Below are 21,641 nucleotides of genomic sequence, written 5' to 3'. Positions count from 1 at the left end.
ATTTTGCTTTCATAGGGCCTGGAATCTGAGCAATAAGAAGATTCTGGATACCTGCCTGCACTTTACCTCCAGCTTTTGGAACTTGGTGAATGATCATTTTCTGCTTAACAGCCCTGGTTTTTTGAGTTGCTGAGATCTCTTTGTTCTCAGATCTCTTTAGTCCCACCTCCGCTTTAATTACGTTTGTAGCTATTTTTCAGCATTGTTGCTTTGTTGCTCCTCTTCTTGTCTTTTGTAGGGTAATCACCCAATTCTCTGAAGGCTTGGAATGCCTGGAAGAGTTTTGCTCAGCCCTCCTGCTCCACTCCCAGACTTTGCTGGTTGAAAGTTGGGGGTGCTTTGGCAGATCTCTTCTAGTTTTCCTTCTCTGCCTCCAGAACTACGCCTGACTTTTTGGTGAGGGTTGATGAGTGGTTGTAGACACACTATGTAGCTGAAAGGCCTTGGGATTCTAATCTGCCTTGGTAATCCGTATGACTCTTAAAAGATGATGAAAAAATTGTTTTCTTTTTCCCTCCATCGGTGGCAGATTTCTCTTCTTGTCTTTCCACCAGAGATAAGAGTAATCATGGTTTCTTGTCTCTTATTAAGGGCTTGTCACCTCTGGTGTTTAGTTACCCTGTTTCTGCTCCAAAAGATGCATTGGAGCTGATGGTCTGGCTAGGTCTTATTTTGGGGGAAACAGCAGTTCTTTTGTTTTCTTGTGTTCTCATCTCGTTGGGCTTTAAAAATACCATAATTTTGCAGCTTAACTGGTTTGTTTTTTGTTGTTAGGATGAGAGCATTGTGTCTCTTGTGATTTCCCACAGCCGACCAGAAGTGACACTCCTAATGTAGTCCCCTCCCGTTCATCTGCCTCCCCCACAACTCTGGTTCAAGCCGTTGTTTGTCAGTCTAGTTGTGTAGGGCGCAGCTCCCTGGCCCATGTGGTATTATGAGCCTTGCACTCCCCGCAGCTGAGGCACTCGATCGGCAGCTCTCGCTGGCTGCCAGCCGCTTACGGTCATGCACGCTGTCGGCTGCTCATGGTGGCACACGGCAGCCCAGCTCCAGGGAGAGCTGTTGTTCACATTCTTAGCTGTGGAGGGTGCAGCTTGCTGGTCCATGTGGGAGTTGAACCAGCGACCTTGGTCTTAGGAGCATGGCGCTCCAACCACCTGAGCCACCGGGTTGGCCCACGGCCCACCCCAGTGTAGTTTTAACATGCATTTGTCTTATAGTTAGATTTGGCAATTTTTGTTATGTGTAACAGAATGCATAGGTATGTAGTTTTAGTGTGTTTTTTTCTGTTAATTGTTCATACCCTGTTTAGTTTTTCTGTTGCATTATTGGTTTCTTAAAAGGTTGAGTGCTCGCTTTGGCAGCACCTATACTAAAAAAGATTGATTTGTAGGTACTTTTCATATTTTAAGAAAACTGATGTGGGCAGCAGCTCTTTCCCCATACGACATTTATGTTTTGATTCTGCTTAGGGTAATTTTTTAAATATAGAAATATTTTATGTAGTTAGATTTATCCTTTCTTTCATGGTCTGCGGGTTTTGTATCATAGTCGTGGAAGAAAAACTTTCCCCATTCTGAGATGAAGATACTGAAAATAATGACAATATAGCAATAACTATCACATAGAGCTTACTATGTGGCCATGTATCAATAGACTTACCACAGTAAGTCAATGAGCCAGAAATTGAACCAAGTCACTCTCTGTCTTCAGAGTTGTCTAGTGGTATCATACATGTCCTTTATGATCTTATTTTTAACACTTAAAACTTTTATCTACCTGAAATGGATAATGTTTGAGTGTCAGGCATGAAGTATTGATCTAGCTTTATCAGTTTCTTTTTATTCAGGTGTACACAGTTATCCCTACACAATTGCTACATAATCCATATTTTCCTAATCATTTGAGATGTCACCTTAATTACATGCTAAATTATTAAACATATTTGGGTTTATTCTACAATTTTTATACATTAGATTGATCTATGTCTATTAGACTACACTCTCAATTTTTGGTGATTTATAATTCCTAGTCAGGTTAGTCCCCAGTCACTAATATTTGTTTTCAGCATTTTCCTAGTTGATTTTGCTTGATTCTCCTCCCCTTACAACATTTTATAATGAAAAATTTCAAATACACAGGAAAGTTGAAGGAATTTTATAGTGACACACCCACATCACTTAGATTCTGCCATTAACATTTTAGTGTACTTATCACTTTCCTCCTTTGATGTATTTCAAAGTAAATTGCATACATCTGACAATTAAGTTTGCAAACTCATCCTAGAAAAATTGCTACATACTCCATTGCTGAATATCACTACAGTCACCTCTGAAGTACTCCCCTTGGGAAGCTATGCACTGACACCAGCGCCTAGTCCACCCTTCAAAGCAATTTTGGAACTCTTTCTGGAACAGCCATCAGAGCTGTCATCGGATTACCCTTGATGTCCTGAATGTCATCAAAATGTCTTCCTTTCAATATTTCCTTTATCTTTGGGTAAAGAAAGAAGTCATTGGGGGCCAGATCAGGTGAGTAGGGAGGGTATTCCACTACAGTTATTTGTTTACTGGCTAAAAACTCCCTCACAGACAGTGCCGTGTGAGCTGGTGCATTGTCGTGATGCAAGAGCCATGAATTGTTGGTGAAAAGTTCAGGTCGTCTAACTCTCACGCAGCCTTTTCAGCACTTCCAAATAGTAAACTTGGTTAACTGTTTGCCTAGTTGGTACAAATTCATAATGAATAATCTCTCTGATATCAAAAAAGGTTAGCAACATCATTGCAACAAGTGTGTGAACTTACTTGCCAGACCTTGTATGTATGAGGGCCATCTCAGCAGTCAGGCTATGGGAGGAAAAGGCAACTAGGAAGGACTTGTCAAAATACTGGAGACATATTTATTGACTTTTTTTATATCTGTGACAGAATTTTGAACTTGAACTTTTATATTTGTCGTAAGTGGGTTAGACCTAACTTGAGCTTTGCTTTTTGTGACTTTTAGTTGATATGCGCTGTGATTTAGTATGCTCTTATATAATGTGATAATTAGTACACTCTTCTTAACTCCTTGTGATTGGATCTGGGGAAAAGGTAGGCATGGTTACCTAGAATCCCTATGGGGGAAACAGACAAGCATACCAATGGTAACAATTTTTTTTTTTTTGTAACAATTTAACAGTGGTAGAAATATGTACAGATTTGTCTGCCAGTGTAGGAAAAATAGATGAAATGTTTCTACTTAGTAGAATTAGTTATTATTTATCCCTCCCAAAGGTTCAAAATTTGCTCATGAGTGTCAGAAAGGGGGATTCTATAGCTTTTGAGAAAGGTCTAGAGGAAAAACAAAATTATTACATATTTAATTATTTTTAAGTTCAGTTAACTAAAAGTTCCTGGGAATAAGAGGAGGGGAGGGAGTGCAGTGATGGTGAAAGCTTAGCCTTTATAGGTAAAAATGACACTTTTTTTTTTCCAGATCACATGGTTCAGTGACTTTGTTTTAAAAAATGAGAAAACTGAAGCCTAGGGAAATAAAATACTAAACCAACTAATGAATAGAGTATGATAACACCAGACTAGAAATCTGAAAACCCTGGGTTTTTGGAGTTCAGTCCAGTATTTTTTAAAAAAACAACAACAAAAAACAATACTAGACTGCTTCAAGGAAAGGCTGGCAGTTTGGCTTTAGAGGACAACTAGATTTGAAAGGGAATAGTACTTAAAAGATAGTAACCAGATTTTAATGTCTGTTCTGAAGTGGGGGGCAGGAGGTAAGACATCTTACAACTTTCGAATTTTACTGTATTTCATTTCTCAGTAATCTGTAACTAAGTAGAATGTGAATCCACATGTAACTGAAGGGGGTGACCTTCGAAAGGCAGGACTCTGTCCCAGAGAAGTCAGCTATGATTGGGAATTTAAAACATGCTGAATGTGGAGTTGTGCTGTGGGCTGCCATGTCAGCATTTCATTTGCAGTTCCACTTTTCTTTTAAGTGAGAGTTCTGTGGCACGACCATACCTATCTGCGCTGTTTGCCATTTGGGCTTTGCTCTTTACTCTGAAGAGCATAAAGTTTACAATCTGATTATTGGGTTTTACCTTTAAGAAAATGAAAATTGACTTTGTCTTTGAATTAGACATTTAATTAAAATCTTCAAAGTTTTTAAAACAGTGGTTCTCAAGTGTGGTGTAAGGATTCCTGGACTTTCTTGAGACTGTTTCATATTTCACTGGGCCTATGATGTCCCTACTTTTCCAACTGTATATCTGTGCGAGACCAGATTTCTTCATATATTTCAACCAAAACAGCATATCACAACTGATTGAATGTAAAAGTAAATATTAGAGTCATCTGTCTTCTAAGCCAGACATATTTGCAAAAAATGTGAAACGTCAGTCTTCTCACTAAAATTTATTTTCTTGTGGAAATACAATTATTTTTTTCATTAAAAAATGGAGTATTTCGTTTCCAATGAGGTTGTTGGTCATGGAGCTCTGCCCATCCTTGCCTTGAAGTGGGATGTAGCCCACTCTGGGGAACATGGATCATTTTCAAGGACTAGTATCATGCAGGGGGAGGGAAGGGCAGGCCCCTTTCTCTGACTTCTCTAGCTGCCAGAATAGTGTACTTGTAAGGCTGGAACTACTGTGGGCCATCTTTATTGCCACATGGAGAGGGCCTGCCTGAAAATGAAGCAAATTCCAGGGAAAGCAGAATGGAAAAGCGGGAGGTCCTGATGTCATCATGTAAATTCCTGGGGGGTCCTGATGTCATCATGTAAACTCCTGGATCCAGCTGTGCCTAAAGTTAGCCCCACCATTCGACTTCCCATTTATTTGTAGCAATAATTTCCTCCTTTTGATTACCCCCCATCAAAGTTGTAATGAATTTTTTATTTTTAACTATGTGTTAAGTTGTAATGAGTTTATTATTTTTAGCTATTTTAAAATTTCCCAATTTTATTTCTTAATATGATAAATATTGACAGATATAACCCTTTTAAATAAAAGTTCTTCAAAGTTCTTCATAGTGATGAGTGGTTTGCATGATGCTCATGGATGGATCATGTTTAGATATGCTTATTTTGTGGTGGTGATTTTTGTAGAATGAAGTGGTGTGGTAATTCTCAGTGAGTGACCTTTGCTGTAACTGCTACATACAATCTATTTTTACCTCCTTATTTGAATTGAATGAAGCTCTATTGCTGTAATCTATTTTTACCTTCTTATTTGAATTGAATGAAGTTATATAATAAACTACAGCAACTGAATTTTTCAATGTATATATTAAATTTGTTGCAATGCAGCTTGGATTTTTAAAAGAATAATTCTAAGTACAGAATAATAGAGCCATGGCTGATGCAAATTAGATATTTTTCTTGACTGTAAAGTGAAAATTTGTTAGGAACAGATGTGGGTGTATATGCATGTTCTAAAGTTACTGAGTTAACATATTTAAATTTAATTTTAAATTCCCACTGCCACCTCCAGCTCCTCCTTAAGATTACTGAAAATGGAAGCTTGGGTTAAATTTCATCAGTTATCTTCCACTGAATTTTAAGCCTCTAAGAAACTTGAGCAAAACAAAACTAATTTCTGGTTTTGTTTTGTTTTTTACCATTAATCTCTTTTTTTTATTTTGCCATTGGACAAGTTGAATATAAAGTTAATTTGAAAGGAGAAACAAGATTAGCTAAAAATACTAAAAATAAAAAATAAAAATTAGGGGTTGGAAATATATGCCTTCTGTAATTAATACTTCTTTTTGAAATATTGTAGTGTTAGCTTTTTTCACTTTAATGTGTCATTACTTTTTTGAAAGTTCTAAATTAAAAAATAAAAACATAGTATGAGTGTGTTAGGAATAGTAATTAGAGCCTTTATATTAGGGCAGATTTGATTCATGTTATTTTAAGTATTACTTAAGAAAATTCAGTTCTTTTGGGAGACGTTCTTATAAGTACTCTGGTTGGAATTACGCTTTGTTGGCAGATTGTATTTTTGCTGGGTTAAGTACTTATGAAATAAAGAAGCAGTGAGAATTTGGCCTTTTTCCTAAGATGGGAATGATGTCTGTCACTTTTAGTAGTATTTCTTTGTCCTTAAACATTTTCAAAATGTTTGTTTTTCTTTTTGGTCTCTCTGATCTGAAAGATTTCAGCCCCACTTTTCTTTCACACATTTTCAGAATGCTAGCAGTATAGCAGAAGGAGAATAAAGTCTAGCTCTGACAAGATAATATAGCATTCAAATCACAAATCTATTTTGCAGCAGTGGCAACTGGTGTAGTAAAGTACCTAATGAACAATCTTGGTTTGCCATGGATGCTGTTTTTTAAAAAATAACATCTTATTATGAGAATGTAATTTTCTTTTAGGTAATTTAGACATTTTATGTCGTTAATTTTGCATGGCAGATTATCATTGCTAAGTGTTCAGATTGACATAGCATTGGCACTTTAGACAAGTAGAAAAGATAACACATATTTTGCTTTTCCCTGATCCATAACATTTGGGTATATTATTAAACTTTAGTGGTTCAGATTATTTTTTAGTAGGCTATAATTTGCAAGTTACATACCTTTATTTTGTTTTCAAAAATATTGAAATAAAAAGTGAAATGACTTCTTATAGGACTTAAAAAATATTGCCTCTTGAATACAAATTTATCTGTTTTGCTTTTAAATGTGAAATTATAAACCTTATAGTATAGCATTTGCATTCTAGCAAATTTTGAAAAGTAATCTATCTGCCTTTCAGACTGATGCATTTAAAATTTTTGTGTATGTTAGTAGATTTGACTATTGGTTCTTGATTTGATTCAAATTGCTTCCTATAGAAGTTGTGTGAGCAAAGATTATTCAGGAAATCTATCTTTTTGTTTTATAAAACTGTAGTCCTTAGACCATATTAATTATAAAAATCACAAAGGTCTTTGTCCAGATTTTTAGCTGCTAACATTTTAATCCACTTTTAAAGTGTCCTGTTTAAAAAATAATGCAGTGGGAATGGAACAGATTTGGTGTTTAGTAATGTAAATAAAGTAACAGTTACATCACTAGGCCATTATTAAGTTGGAAATTCACCACAACAATCAAACCAGTATTGAATCAAATTATAATATTGGGTGACTCAATGTAGAGTCTCTGAATTTGTTTATTAATAGCAATTTCAATAAAGCAGTATATAACACAGTGATAATGTTATGTATCACAGTGATTTCCAGTAAACTGAAATATGTTTAGCTTGATGTCTACTTAGTTGTTTAGTTGTTTAGTTGATTGTGCTTATTTAAGTTACCTATCATGAATAAGTATTATTTCATGGTCTCTCATGGAGTTTTACTAGATTGCCAATTATATCTATAGACAAATACATCAGCAGGTTATTGTCCCATTTCTTCTTCATGCTTATTTCACAACACATCTAAGTATTTCTGTGCTCTTTATAACATGAAAATATTAATTTCGCGTAAGTTATTTTGTCTGTGTTTATTTAAAACTTCATTGGTATAAGTATTTGAAGTAAATTTCAAAGAAAAAGTTTTTTTAAAATCTCATGTACCATTGAATGGATTTTTTTCTTCTTGTTTGGGTTATAATCCACTTCAAGTCTTTGTAAATAAATGGAAGTAGATCTATGAGAAAAGTTGATTTATGATTACTGACAAATTATCCTGAAACAAGTTAGTAGCACATCAGACATTTATCATCTCATGATATTTATCATTCCTGTGGGTCAGGAAATTAGGATCAGGTCATGTAGTTCATCTCTTCTTCATTGATTTGTATTCCACCATTATGAAATCTAAATTTCTATATGTATTTGGGTCTATTTCTAGACTTTCTTTTCTGTTGTTAAATATACAGTGTGCTATGTTTTTAAGATTCCCTTTATTTCACTCTCTTTTGGTGTTTTCCTGGCTATTTCTGAGGAGAAAAGGCCTTTTGGTATTTTGATTGGTACTTCACTAATTAGCTTTTGATGTTTTGAAATTGTTTTTACTTTGTTATAATTTCTCTTTTTAATAACGTTTACTGAGGTTTTTATACATCTTTTACTGTATATATTTGGAAGGATACTGAATGATAACTACTTGTCATGTAAAGTATAATAGTTTAAGGGAGAACTTACATTTCTTCATTGTCTTCATGAGCCAGGTACTTTTTATATATATTAACTCATGTAACTATCATACCGATTAAGTCAGTTTGTAACTGGAATTTGTAGGGTATGCAATTTATGGCTAAATTTTCTTCAACATTACTTTTTTTCTTCAGCTGTGATGCAGATCCATCAGCTCTAGCAAAATATGTTCTTGCTTTGGTAAAAAAAGACAAAAGTGAAAAAGAGTTAAAGGCATTATGTATTGATCAACTGGATGTATTTCTTCAAAAAGGTAAGCTCTTTGACTTAAAAATACTATTTTATTTTAATAAGTTGTTTAAAGTAAGATTATCCACAGCATTGAAGAAACTCAGAGACAGGTTTTAATTGTAACAAAGTTGAACAAATAGTGTTATTACTGATTATATCCATAGCTTATTTATAAAGAAGCCTTTTCTTTCATTAACATCCTTATACTCTTAAAGTATGCTGATATTTTTTAAAGATTAAGAAAACTGAATGCTTGTTTATTCAAAGATAGCACTTCTTAGGAAACTACTTTGAATGTTGTGTAGCCCAGTGCTGCTGCTTTTTTCACTTTGCCAACATCTAGATAATGGTAATATTTGTATTTTGCACATTGGGTGGTGTACATGGAGACTCGTCTGGCTGGAAGCGACTGGCCCAGAAGCTCTGGCCATTCCAGCCCCCATCACCCTGAAGATGGAATGGATCTGTATTACCATGGGACTTGTGCCATGGCAAACTGGTCGGGAAGCTGTTAAACGGAGAATTACTATCTTAGCAAATGTCTTTTAATCTATGTTGTTTTGGTTATGTCTTTAGAGACGCAGATATTTGTGGAAAAACTTTTTGATGCTGTGAATACAAAGAGTTATCTACCTCCTCCAGAACAGCCGTCATCAGGAAGCTTGAAGGTAGAATTTTTTCAGCACCAAGAAAAAGACATAAAAAAGGAAGAGGTAAGGATTTGTGGTAAGCCTTACATGTTCTTTAAAAACATATGAAGAGTAATTAAACGGAGTTGTATTTTCTGTGTCTGTGTTGGGAGTCTTTACGACCACTCCCAGGTTCGATGATTTCACTAAGAGCACTCACAGGACTTATACTTGGTCATTCTCATGGTTGTGATTTCTTACAGTGAAAGGATACAGAGCAAGATTAGCAAAGGGAAAAAGGGGTATGGTGTGAAGTCTGGGAGAAAGCAGGCGCACGCTTCCAGAGGCCTCTCCCAGTGGAGTCACACAGGATATGCTTCATGAGTAGTGATAACGTGTGAACCTGTGAAGCTCAGTACCCAGGGTTTTTATTTATATCTGGCCACATAGGTACCTTCTGTCTTAGTATGTACCAAAATTCAAAACTCCCAGGAGGAAGGTAGGTGTTCAGCATAAACCACATTGTGTACACAAACAATTCAGGCATAGTGAGCTGTTACTATCAGGGAATTATAGAATCCTCCAGAAATCAAAGTTTGCAGATGCTAGCGAAGGGCCTACATTGCAAGCCGGTCTTTCTAAGGATAACAGACTCAGATGTGCTTTTAACTCTTTCTGCACAGTATCTTGCCGCTATGGACTCTTATCTGTGAAAATAATTACATTGACAGTAGATCCTGTTTGCTTCTGTCCTACGTGCTTTTTGTAGGGGATTATTTTAAAGGTAGTCAAATAAAAGGACCTTCAAAGACCAATGGAAATGACTTCATACTTAACGAGGTTTTGAAGTTTTAACCTTTTATTCAAGATTACCATTCTTGTTTAGTAATCATATCTCCTCAATTTGATGTTTAAAGATTGTAATCCCAGCAAAAATAATTGATAAACTATTTCCGCAGTTAGCCTAGCTTTAGGTCAAACAGATCTTGGCTAAAATTTTGGCTTTACCAGTCACTTCTTTGTGACCTTGAAAACATTACTTTTCCGAGCACTAGTTTATTCAGATGTGGAATGGAAAAATTATAGGGTTTTTGTGATGAATAGTTAAATTGATGTCTGTAAAGCACCTGGCATAGTATGTGGGACATAGTAGGTTCTCAGTAAATGTTAGTTATTATTATTATTGAGAGATTGTTGTATAGTGGAAGATGTGGTTGTGACCTTTGTTTTTTTCCCCTCATAATCTTGTCCCCCCCGATTATATAATACATGTTTATTATGTAGTAATATACATATGTAATATGTAACATTCAAGTATATTTTTAGCTGTTATCTGAACATATTTATACATATGTATATGTATGTAGTATACAGACCCACAGAAAATACTCATGTCACTTCCCTCTGCAGAGGAAAGACCAGACATAATTTTAAAACTGCATATTTTATAACAAACAGTGTAGGGTTTTGTTGGTAAGGAAGAAAGGGATAATGGATATTGTATTGGCAACTGCTTATGCCCCATAGAGATAGATAATTTTTTTAAGTTTTGCCCACTTACGGAATTTTAGGTTGGTTCCAGGTTTTTGCTATTACAAATTATATTTTAATTCTTGAAAACCCTTTACTAAATCATTGTCTCTTGGTTTGAGAAGCAATAAGAAGTCTTCCCCGAAAACTAGTTAGTGGCAAAGCCTTAGTCTTATATCTATTGATGTCATAATATTTCACCATAGTTTCCTTGTCCAATTTTTAAGGATGTTTACCCCTGATCTTTGAGAAGTGTCAAAATGTTAGATGGCAATCTGGATTAAAAATGCTGTGGGTGCAGTCAAAGATCCCCTGGAGCATGTAATGTGGAATATGATGCTCTGTCAACATAAACTCGCGAGTGTGCATTGAGGCAAATAGAAAAAGAAAAGTGCATCAGGAGGGTTTTATTTGTACCCATTTTGGGGGTTGGGGAGGGTTGACGTGGGTGGGAAGAGAACAAAAGTATTTTTTTAAAAAAAAAGGCAAACTTACAAGAAGACTTTTAAGCTCTGTCAGAGTTTGGTCTGTTGATAGGATTTCTATTTAATTTATCATCCAAAGTGGGACACGAGAGACAGACTTTTACCCAAAGGGATGCTGGAGCAACTGGCATAAACTGGAATATGTTTATATTATCTGTGGACTACCTCCATGAGACTATCTTAGGGTTCTTACTAAAGATGCAAAATCTTGAGTTCTATCATATTTACAGAAACCACGTGTTCAATATTTCCTGAATTTATCACCTAAATCCTTTTTTTCTAGTAACACCTATTAATGTCCTATGGAAATGGTATTCTGCGCAGTACAGCATAAGAAACTCTGCCCTAGAGAAAGTACACTGAACAAGGCTATGTTTTCCAGGGCTGCTTTCTATTAATTATATAGTACGAATGGAGGCCTCTTGTAAGAAAGAGGAATAAGTGCACGGTGGAAAGTTGCGGACCTAATTGTCCGACCGCATTTAGAACTGCCATACTAGAATGAGAAACTGGAGAACTATTTCATCTTGTACATTGTTTTCTCAAATGTTCTCTTTTTTCTATGACTTGGTTAGTTCTAATGTATTTTCCTGTATTCCCTAATGTGTTTGGTGCCAGACCAAATGCATGAAATCAAAACATGAATGTATGATGGACTTTTGAAGGGAATAATAAAGTTGGGTTTCCACTAATAATGTTAAAATGAGCACACTTGTTTAAAATGTTTTTTTCACCACTGTTGTCTAAGATAAACATTTATGAGTTTCTTTAGATTCACTTTAACTTTCACTATGTCTGTCTTTAATAATAAAACTAAATGATGGTACTTAGAAATTTGTTTGAATGCTTTTGGAAGGTGACAATTTTGCTCCTACATTTTAGTATCAAGTCATCGAAATAGTAACATGGCAAGGAATAACTGTTGCTAACTGATGCTTTTTTTTTTTTTTGTATATCAGATCATAAAGGAGGAAGAGCGAGAAAAGAAGTTTTCCAGAAGGCTAAATCATAGTCCTCCCCAGTCAAGCTCCCGATACAGAGAAAATAGGTGACTATTCATTTTGAACTATGTTCAATATTTAAACGTTGGTTATATTTTACAGAGGAGCAAGTAATGTGTACTCTTTTTTCTTTCTGGATGAATTTATTTTATTGTATTTTTAGTAATGTCTACTCTTTTATTGGTCTAGGAAACTGTAACTTTGTCCTTTTCTACCAAGAATATCTAGGTCAGATTTGTAGGTCCTGGAAGTGAGATTTAGAGCAGTGCTTGGCATGCGCATGTATTAGTTATTGTTATTTTTATTCCTAACTTCAAATTCCAGTGAAATTTTAATGCAAGACCCTTATTTTGCCTGCAGTTTGTTTCTCTTTAGTTGTAACTACACTATTTTTTTCCATTAAAATTTCAAAAGAATTTAGAGTACAATGCATGTGATACATGCCTGTAAGTGTGAGACATTAGTACATATTGTGTACAAGACAATATTTACTGTAAGACATATAACTATAAGACATATTTAGATGCCTAAGTGTATAGATGCCTTTGTTTATAAGACTAAGGATTAAGACTTCAAGCGTTTTTTCCCCTTAAAGGAGTTTTAAGAGTTCTTAAGCAGATCATATTCAGTTTTTCAGTTTGAGTTTCCTATATTTGTCTTCTGATGGTGGAATAAAGAATCATGATCTTGCAAGAATTTAATATAACTTTTGCACTTAATTAGAGTTTTTCCTGTATCTGCCTAAAAATTATTTACATAAAAGTGATCGTATATTTTTTAGAAGTCGTGATGAGAGGAAAAAAGATGATCGTTCTCGCAAAAGAGATTATGATCGAAACCCGCCTCGCAGAGATTCATACAGAGACCGGTACAATAGAAGACGAGGGCGGAGTCGCAGTTACAGTAGGAGTCGGAGTCGCAGTTGGAGTAAAGAGAGGCTTCGTGACAGGGATCGGGACAGAAGCAGAACTAGAAGCAGGAGCAGAACACGAAGCAGGGGTAAGTCATATATGTGTATATTTTGGTTGGCATTCTTTTATTGTGAAAATACTTGTTATTTGAGGGCTTTAAAAGTTGTTTTAATTTTGTCAGTGTTGTCTTCATTTTTCTATTTTGATTTGGTCCAGGTGAACGCTTTTCAAAAATTTCTTTCAAAAAATTTATTTCATGCAGATTAAAACCACATTGAATTACCACTGCTTATCCATCAGAATGACTACAATTAAAAAGACTGATTTTATCCAGTATAGGTGAGGCTTGAGATAAACTGGAACTCTTTGGAAAACACTTTGTCAGTATCTTGAAAATGTGAAACCTATACCTACCAAATGATTCAGCCTAGGTATTTACCTAAGAGAAATGAAAGTGTATTACCACGCAAAGACTTGTACACAGATGATCATGGCAGCTTCATTTGTAATAGCCCAAACTAGAAACAACCCAAATGTCCATCTATAGGTGAATGGATAAACAAAGTGTGGTATACCCATACAATGGATAAAAAGGAAAGAATTATCGATACATGCAACAAAATGGATGAACCTCTAAATAATTATGCTGAGTGAAAGAAGCCAGGCAGAATATATATGTATCTAAAATCTTAGAAAATGCAAACTAATCTATGATGACAGAAAACAAATCGGTGGTTTCTGTCACTGGGATGGAGTAAAGGAGACATGGATTATCAAAGGGCACGAGGATACTTTTGGGATGATGAGGATGTACGTTATTTTGATTGTGGTGTTTGGTTTCACAGGTGTATACATAGATCACAGTTCATTAAATTGCATACTTAAATATTTTCAGTTAATTGTATATCAGTTATGCCTCAAAACTATGAAAACAGTTAACATTTTTATTTCAGATGTATTTGCAAGATGATAAGATCTCCAACATGTATAATTTTTCTTGCAGTGTGTACCATTGAAAAGAAAATACTATAGCTAGTCAAACACACCTTTGAGTAAAACACCTTTACTTAAGCTTAGATTTTTGCTACCCTTGTGACCTTCATTGTACAGTCATCTTTAGTCTAGGAAATAATATTTATAGACTTTGTATAAGCCCAGTGCTTCTCTTACTGTTCTCGTAAGATTTTTTTTCTCTCCGTGTGATATACGTGTACTAGGCCTCGTTGCACATTGCTTCACTTAACAAACCTCCTTAATACCTTTTCTCTTTCCATATACAGCCCAGTTAATTTCTTTGTTCACGTTTAATATGAACTCATTTTTCTTCCTCCTCATTCATTCTCGTCTTCAGTAAATAGTGTTCACTGTAAAAATGCATGCTAGGATATTTGATAGTTGACAGCTAAATGTTCATCACAGGAAAAATAACCATACAACTTATTACATATTTTGTTTTGTGGGGTGAAGTTACGCATACTAAGGTTGCAATGAAAAAAATTAAAAAATCTCTTTTCTGTAAACAAAACTCCAAGGAAAAAAACTCATTAAATACAGCAGCTTTGTGTTTTTTTTTAATTTAGATCATATTGAAAAGAAGTATCTTATCTTGGAACATGTGTATTCATTGAATAGTTTTTTTAAAAAAGGGAGGATTGTGTAAAATTTGAATATTTTCTCTGTTTAGCAAAAATCTCACTTTCTTAGATCTTTGATGTGCTTTTTTTTTTTTAAGAGTATATTTTTATAAGTTGTTTATATTTTGTTTCAGAACGGGATCTGGTAAAACCTAAGTATGACTTGGATAGAACAGATCCACTAGAAAATAATTATACTCCAGTTTCTTCAGTACCTACTATTTCGTCTGGCCACTACCCTGTACCTACTTTGAGTAGCACTATTACAGTAATTGCTCCTACTCATCATGGTAATAACACTACCGAAAGTTGGTCTGAATTTCATGAAGACCAAGTGGACCATAACTCATATGTCAGACCACCAATGCCAAAGAAACGGTGTAGAGACTATGATGGTAAGTCTTTCAACTGTTTCATGAAGTATTGAATTAATATTTGCAGCTGAATACATACTGTAAGTTTAGATTGCATAATTATTCAAAGACTTAACCTATTGGAAATAGTGGAAAATTAATCTTAAGCACTTCATGAATTTCTTAATATTATTGAAACTTTCATTAGTCACCACTGAGTATTGAATATCAGTTTAAAGATACTACAGTATTTATTTGCATGTAAGTCTTAACATATTTTTGGTATTTACCAAACGAGTAACATCTAATGAATTATTAGGGAGTCTGCTACTGAAACATTCCTGACAAAACTCTCTTCTTTAGAAATGAATGGTTATTGGCAGAAGTAGGACCTACAAATGTGAAATGAATATCACTTACATAAGAATTTTACAGCTGAATTGAAGACCTTAAGGTTTTCTGTGAAAGTTTTATAAATTGTATTGTAGCTGCAATAATGTTAAGTTTTTAAGTGAGAGATTTAAATATAGGAAATGTTTCTAATGACAAAATATGACAAATATATGTAAGTTTTTATATATAAGTTTTATACCATCTTTCTAACTAGGTATACTCACTTTAATTTGGGTTTTTTTTTTTTTTTTTTTTTTTAGTGTATGTTAGCAATATTGTCACCTGATAAGTGTTTTATATTACTGGAAATTTGTAGGTGCTCGTGTGATATGGTTAATTATTCTTGTCCAATATTAAAAATATTCTTATTTGTAAATATCTTACTGTTGTTAACTTGTTAACTTAGAGGAAATTTATACATACAGCACTTTCATTTTTCTTTTTATTGTTCCTCACAGAAAAGGGTTTCTGTATGAGAGGAGACATGTGCCCTTTTGATCATGGAAGTGACCCAGTTGTTGTAGAAGATGTGAATCTGCCTGGTATGCTGCCTTTCCCAGCACAGCCTCCTGTTGTCGAAGGACCACCTCCTCCTGGACTCCCTCCACCTCCACCAATTCTTACACCCCCACCTGTGAATCTGAGACCTCCCGTGCCACCACCAGGCCCATTACCACCCAGTCTACCACCTGTTACAGGTAATCAAATTTTTGTTTACCCGTACTTATTATCTGTCCATTCATAGTTTTTTAAAAAAAACTTAGTAGTTTAATGCTTGTTTTTCTTAAAAGTGTCTAAAGTAATTTTATAGATGCCTGCTGGGAACTAAGGGTAGGATATTTCCATTTAGAATATACCAGTACTCCCACTTTGTTGGAACCTATGGTTTCCTATGGTTTGGAATGGCCCTGAATTATGCACGTCCCTGATGAATCCCAGATTCCTATAGTCCTTTATAGCTTCACACAAACCTGTTTTGGAATACATTAAAAGGATCTTTTACCCTAGAAAACTAATATAGTTGTAAGAGCTTGGTGTTTGTAGATATTATAGTTTGATGAATGATAATACCATGTTTGGATATACAAATAACTTATTTTATTTGTTTGCTTTCAGATGATATTTCTTATTCTTTGGTTTTGACAGGACCACCACCTCCACTTCCTCCTTTGCAGCCATCTGGCATGGATGCTCCCCCAAACTCTGCAACCAGCTCTGTCCCTACTGTAGTAACAACTGGCATTCATCATCAGCCTCCGCCTGCTCCACCCTCCCTTTTTACTGCAGGTGCAGTTTTGGCTCTCTATATTCATAATGTAATGTAGTTTTAGAGCAGACTTTTAGATGAGGAAATTTAAAATGTCTAGAATGAATTGCTCTAGCAGGTCTGTTTTTCTCACTAAAATTACATATAATAAAGTGTAGACATGATGAATGTACATTAAATGTAAAGCCTCAGTTTTACATTTAAAGCCTGATTTTTTTAAAAACTAAGTTACATTTTTAATAACAGTTTTATTTTTATAAAATTAAAATAATTTTAATACGTATGAAATACGTTACTTATGTATTAGTAATATATGGTTTAATTTTTCTGTTGTCAATATAAAAAAATTACAAAGTGGAGTTTTTTATAATTGTTTTTTAATTACAGTTTTTGTATTACCAGATACATATGACACAGATGGCTACAATCCTGAGGCCCCAAGTATAACAAACACTTCCAGACCTATGTATAGACACAGAGTGCATGCACAAAGGCCTAACTTGATAGGACTGACATCAGGGGATATGGATTTGCCACCCAGAGGTACTACGATTAATCTTTTCTTCTCATTTTCATAATGTCAAGAGTGACAAAACATTTATAAAGAACAGTTAATCCTGCATTTATTGGGGTTGAGTAAGGGACGGTGTTTGTTTATTTCTTGGATCCTTTGGTCTCCCTATTTGTGGTATTGGTGACACTTTATTCTACCATCAAAGGGGAAAGGAATTTCACAAAAGTGCATATTTTCTAAGGTAGCTTTTGTTGGACATTTTTAATCATATGCAGTCTTAATAGGTTCTTGAGAGTAATGGTTTAACTCCTAAAGATAGATTCTTTCGTAGTTTGGTTAATGAAATTAGCTGTACAAACTTGTGCTTGATGTGTATTTCACTTTGTTTTCTTTTGACATGTTAGAATTTGATGTTGGTTTGCTTACAACATTTTAAGCAAAAGGAATTATGTTTTAGGTAGTCACTTATTTTTATCAGCTTTTCAAATTTTTTTAGAGGAGATAGTCTTTTTGATAAAATTTCTAAACAGGAGAAGATAGAGTTTAGACTGATACAATCACAAGACAGGGCAGCAAAACTGCTGTGCTACAGGTGCAAAGGGATATGAAGATTCAGAGGAGGGAGAGAGGTCACATTAATTTGAAAGATGGAGCATTTGCTACAGATAATATTTGATATACAGAAGTGTAGGATTGGCAGACATAATAGCAAATATTATGTATGCCAATAAAAACATCTTTTTTTCCTAACTATTACAACTAACTTTTAAATCTTATTTTCATTAGTTTTTCCTTGCTGTCTTTTTTTTCCCTACTAAAAAAAAATAAAATAAAAATCAGGCCTCATCAATCGTGAATAAAAGTCCACCTTAATTAAACGGCAGTCAATAACTAATGAGGTTTAGTAAACTTGTGACTACTTATACTTTGCATTTTATTTAATTCATTCATCAGAATCTATCAGAATCTCTTGAGCATCCACCTTGAGTGTTGAAAGAACTTTTTGTGATGGAGGTTTGAGGATCATTTTAATTTATACCCAGTTTCATCCTTCTTGAGATCATAGAACATCTCATGTGGATGTCTCCTTTCTCCCACACCTTTTAAGCTATTCTCGAGGCATTCTAATAACTGTCATTAATAGCAGAAACAAATTTATTTTTTAACAGTTTCTATGTAAGGAATATAAAATTGCTTGTAATTGAAAAGTAGCAACTTAAGTTTGTGGCTATTTATCTCCTGAGTATCTCCTACATAGCTGGTTTAGAGAAAACCCCTTCCTTCTTTGGGTCACTATTTAACACTTCTTTTTTGCATTACGGTTATTCCTTGCTCTTACTAGAACTGCCACATCAAGTCATCTCTTACCTTGCTCTGTTGGAGAGGCACTAATATATGCCACTGTAGGTCAGTAATTACTAGACTCATTCCAATGCCAGGCCAGTTTTTTGTTGGTGATAAGAGAAGGAAGAGGAATCAAACCCCTTGCATGTAAATCTAACCACGGAGAAGTTGGAGTTGTGGTAATTTCAACTCCACATGCATGTAGTTACAAGTTATATGAAGTAGCCCTACTGAGAGAGAGATGTCTGCTGTGGCTACTTAGACAGCCTTTTCCCATGGAATCTTTATACATAGTGATTATTTTAGTACTGTTCTTTAGACACATCAGGTATTATTTTTGTGAGCTGGTTTAGGAATATATTCTTTATTAATAACATTAATAATATATTCTTTGTTAATACTTGTTTTCATGTGCCACAACTAATTTATTGATAGTAACCCTTTAAATTGAGGATTACCTATTCTTCTATTTCCTTATCTTGTTTTAGTCCCCCTCTCCCCAAAATGTTCTCATCTATTGGCTATTTGGTTTAAAATTTAAAGTCCTGGATTGTGACAGATACATAAATAAAAGCTTGTAATATTGTTCATTATATAGTTATTATATATTTCTAATAGCCTATATAGATGGCCTTAATTTAATTTGTCATAGATTGTAATTTATTTTTATGCTTCATACTTTAAACTTTATGGGGGAATTATTATTAAACAAATGAAAAAGTTTGGCCATTTGATACCTTGGAATTTTTTATAAAGATGATCTAGAGAGCCTAATAATGGTTCTTTCCAGATTTGTAAGGAGGTGGAAAATTTGATAGATGCTCCCTTGATTGGATATAGGTAGGAAGAAGGGCTAAGTAGTTTTCCATTTACCTTCAATAAAACCAGTGCTGAAAATTTTAAGCAGAAAAACAATTTATTAAAAGGATATGGGGGGGTGGGGCACAGTACCTATAAGTAATCGATACATTCGCTAATTGTATACCCAGAGGAACTTGCCTCTGTTTTTTAACTCTCTTTTAAATAAATAACAATAAAGGAGAATCTGAGTGAGAGAATACAGATGAATTGGAGCAAACACATCACAACTACTGGGGGAAAACACATCATCGCTTCTCTTAGTGAACCTTTAGATAAAGAACGTTAAAGTACAAAAGGATATTTGATAGCTCAAAGACTTTCCGCAGAGCCTGTGCAGGAATAAAGCCAAAAATCCTGTTGCAGAGCTGATCCTGTGAAGATACCACTAGGCAAAGAAACTGCAGTTTGCACTGTGAACATCATCCATGCTAGATATTGGCTATTTTCCACCTGATCTGCTGTAGAGATGTGGGAGATAAGTCAGAGTTAGCCAGATAAAGGGGGTAGATAACGCATATGTATCTTATACTTTTGAGAGACTGGAAGAATTTTGTGACTAGAACGGAGGGAGTAAGGGATATGGAGGAATGTAAGAGGCCACAATTAAAGGCATTTTATAGAAATAAAAATAGTCATGTTTTAATTTGACATGTGAGAATTACTGATTCTTCTTCAGTTAGGTTGAAATGAATTTCAATAAGTTAAAATCCCTTAGATTACTATATTTGAATGTACATTTATATTTCTTCTAAAATGTATATATTTGGGCAAAAAGCCAAAACTTTGTTTTCAGTATGAATTTAAGGAAGTAGCTGTAATAAATGCAAAATATTAATCTATGTGTTATTTTCTTTTCAAACAGAAAAGCCTCCTAATAAAAGCAGTATGAGGATAGTAGTGGATTCAGAGTCAAGGAAAAGAACCATTGGTTCTGGGGAGCCTGGAGTTACTACAAAGAAGACTTGGTTTGATAAGTAAGCCGACAGGGAAATTGAGGAATTTTATTATGCCGTAATTTTTAGGATAGTTGGAGTATTATGACAGTACAGTATTCTTTTTCAAATTATATGATTTTGTTCTATAGACAGTCCCCCACTAAAGTGTAAGTTTTCTAAAAATTTTTTCATTGGTTGGTTGTCTAGTACTTGGGAAGTATTTTCATATAGAAATGGTGTGGTGGTTGAGACTACAATTTTTCTTCTTTCCACCTCCCCACACCTACAAAAAAACATTCCTTAAGTTAAAGATACTGAATACTATGTATGTAAAGGATAGTCATGAGCCCCTAATTAGGGAAGAAAGTGTGGGTCAAGTCTGGGAGGAGGCTTTAGTGTGTGGGCAGTTCCTGCTAAGAGTTAGAAAGATCTTTTTGAGGGTAGGCGAGGCTGTACAGCCACTTAAGTTGTCAAGGAAGGGCTTCAGAGAAAGTGGTAAGGAATCAGAATGTTGGGATGTGTATGATAATTCATTTATAAATTTGCAAGTTTGAGGAGAGACTAGGATCGCACTTTTAGAGTGTTCAAATCATTCAAAAATGGGTAATTTCTAGTTCTGGCTCTGCCTTTAATTCTGTGATTTGGGGCAAGCAGTGTAACCTCTCTGGGCCATAGTTTTGTCCTTTTTTTCAAGTGTCAAATGGTCTATAGTTGTGAATTTTTTTTCAAGTGGGAACCTTTTAATCAAAGTTTTAAAATAGGATAGATACATTTCAGTAAGCTAGTTTTTGCAGAAGTGGAACAAAGGTTATCTACGCAAATTGACTTAATTAGAGTGGGTGCTTGGACCTTTCCTGCTAATTATTTTACATAGGAGTAGATTGGAAGTGGCAAGTAATGAGTGATACGGAAGAACCCTTTACAGTTGGCTTCTATGAAAGATGTGAACACTACTAATCTGGAGACTTCATTTTTTGGGGAAGAAAATTTAAATTTCCATTATCAACCAATAATTTCAATATTAAATGGAACTTAAATTGTAAAACTATTCCTTTGTACTTGATAGGGATCAGGATTTATAAATGAATGTACTAATTAACTTGATTTTTGTTACAGACCAAATTTTAATAGAACAAACAGCCCAGGCTTCCAGAAAAAGGTTCAGTTTGGAAATGAAAATACAAAACTTGAACTTAGAAAAGTTCCTCCAGAATTAAATAATATCAGCAAACTTAATGAGCATTTTAGTCGTTTCGGAACCTTAGTTAACTTACAGGTAAGAGCTATGAAATGATTCTGTTGTCTTTGTTTAATTATTTAGGGAGGGAATTTAATACAATAAGAAAAATGCTTTTATAAAGCAGTATTATGTAAAATTTGGTAATATTCTAAATTTGAAAGATTG

General features: G+C 34.5%; 1 protein-coding gene across 22 annotated transcripts in view; it reads left to right on the top strand.

The window, feature by feature from the left end:
* The window catches only part of RBM26 (RNA binding motif protein 26), a 77,850-nt gene that overhangs the window by 15,444 nt on the left and 40,765 nt on the right, over positions 1-21,641 (top strand). For 12 of the 22 annotated variants that reach the window (XM_074329424.1, XM_019742568.2, XM_019742575.2 and 9 more), the window contains exons 2-11: positions 8,283-8,401; positions 8,956-9,092; positions 11,983-12,071; positions 12,806-13,023; positions 14,704-14,964; positions 15,774-16,013; positions 16,432-16,602; positions 16,970-17,125; positions 20,164-20,275; positions 21,353-21,512. In XM_074329424.1, coding sequence (XP_074185525.1) covers positions 8,283-8,401; positions 8,956-9,092; positions 11,983-12,071; positions 12,806-13,023; positions 14,704-14,964; positions 15,774-16,013; positions 16,432-16,602; positions 16,970-17,125; positions 20,164-20,275; positions 21,353-21,512 — 1,663 coding nt within the window. The remainder of the gene's footprint in view (positions 1-8,282; positions 8,402-8,955; positions 9,093-11,982; positions 12,072-12,805; positions 13,024-14,703; positions 14,965-15,773; positions 16,014-16,431; positions 16,603-16,969; positions 17,126-20,163; positions 20,276-21,352; positions 21,513-21,641) is intronic. The other 10 variants (XM_019742573.2, XM_019742578.2, XM_074329422.1 and 7 more) reach the window with 3 other exon arrangements.

This window comes from Rhinolophus sinicus, linkage group LG04 (genome assembly GCF_036562045.2).
Source record: "Rhinolophus sinicus isolate RSC01 linkage group LG04, ASM3656204v1, whole genome shotgun sequence".
Lineage (NCBI taxonomy): Eukaryota > Metazoa > Chordata > Mammalia > Chiroptera > Rhinolophidae > Rhinolophus > Rhinolophus sinicus.
The sequence above is the reverse complement of the archived record's forward strand: the minus strand, read 5'-3'. Positions and strand labels throughout refer to the sequence as shown.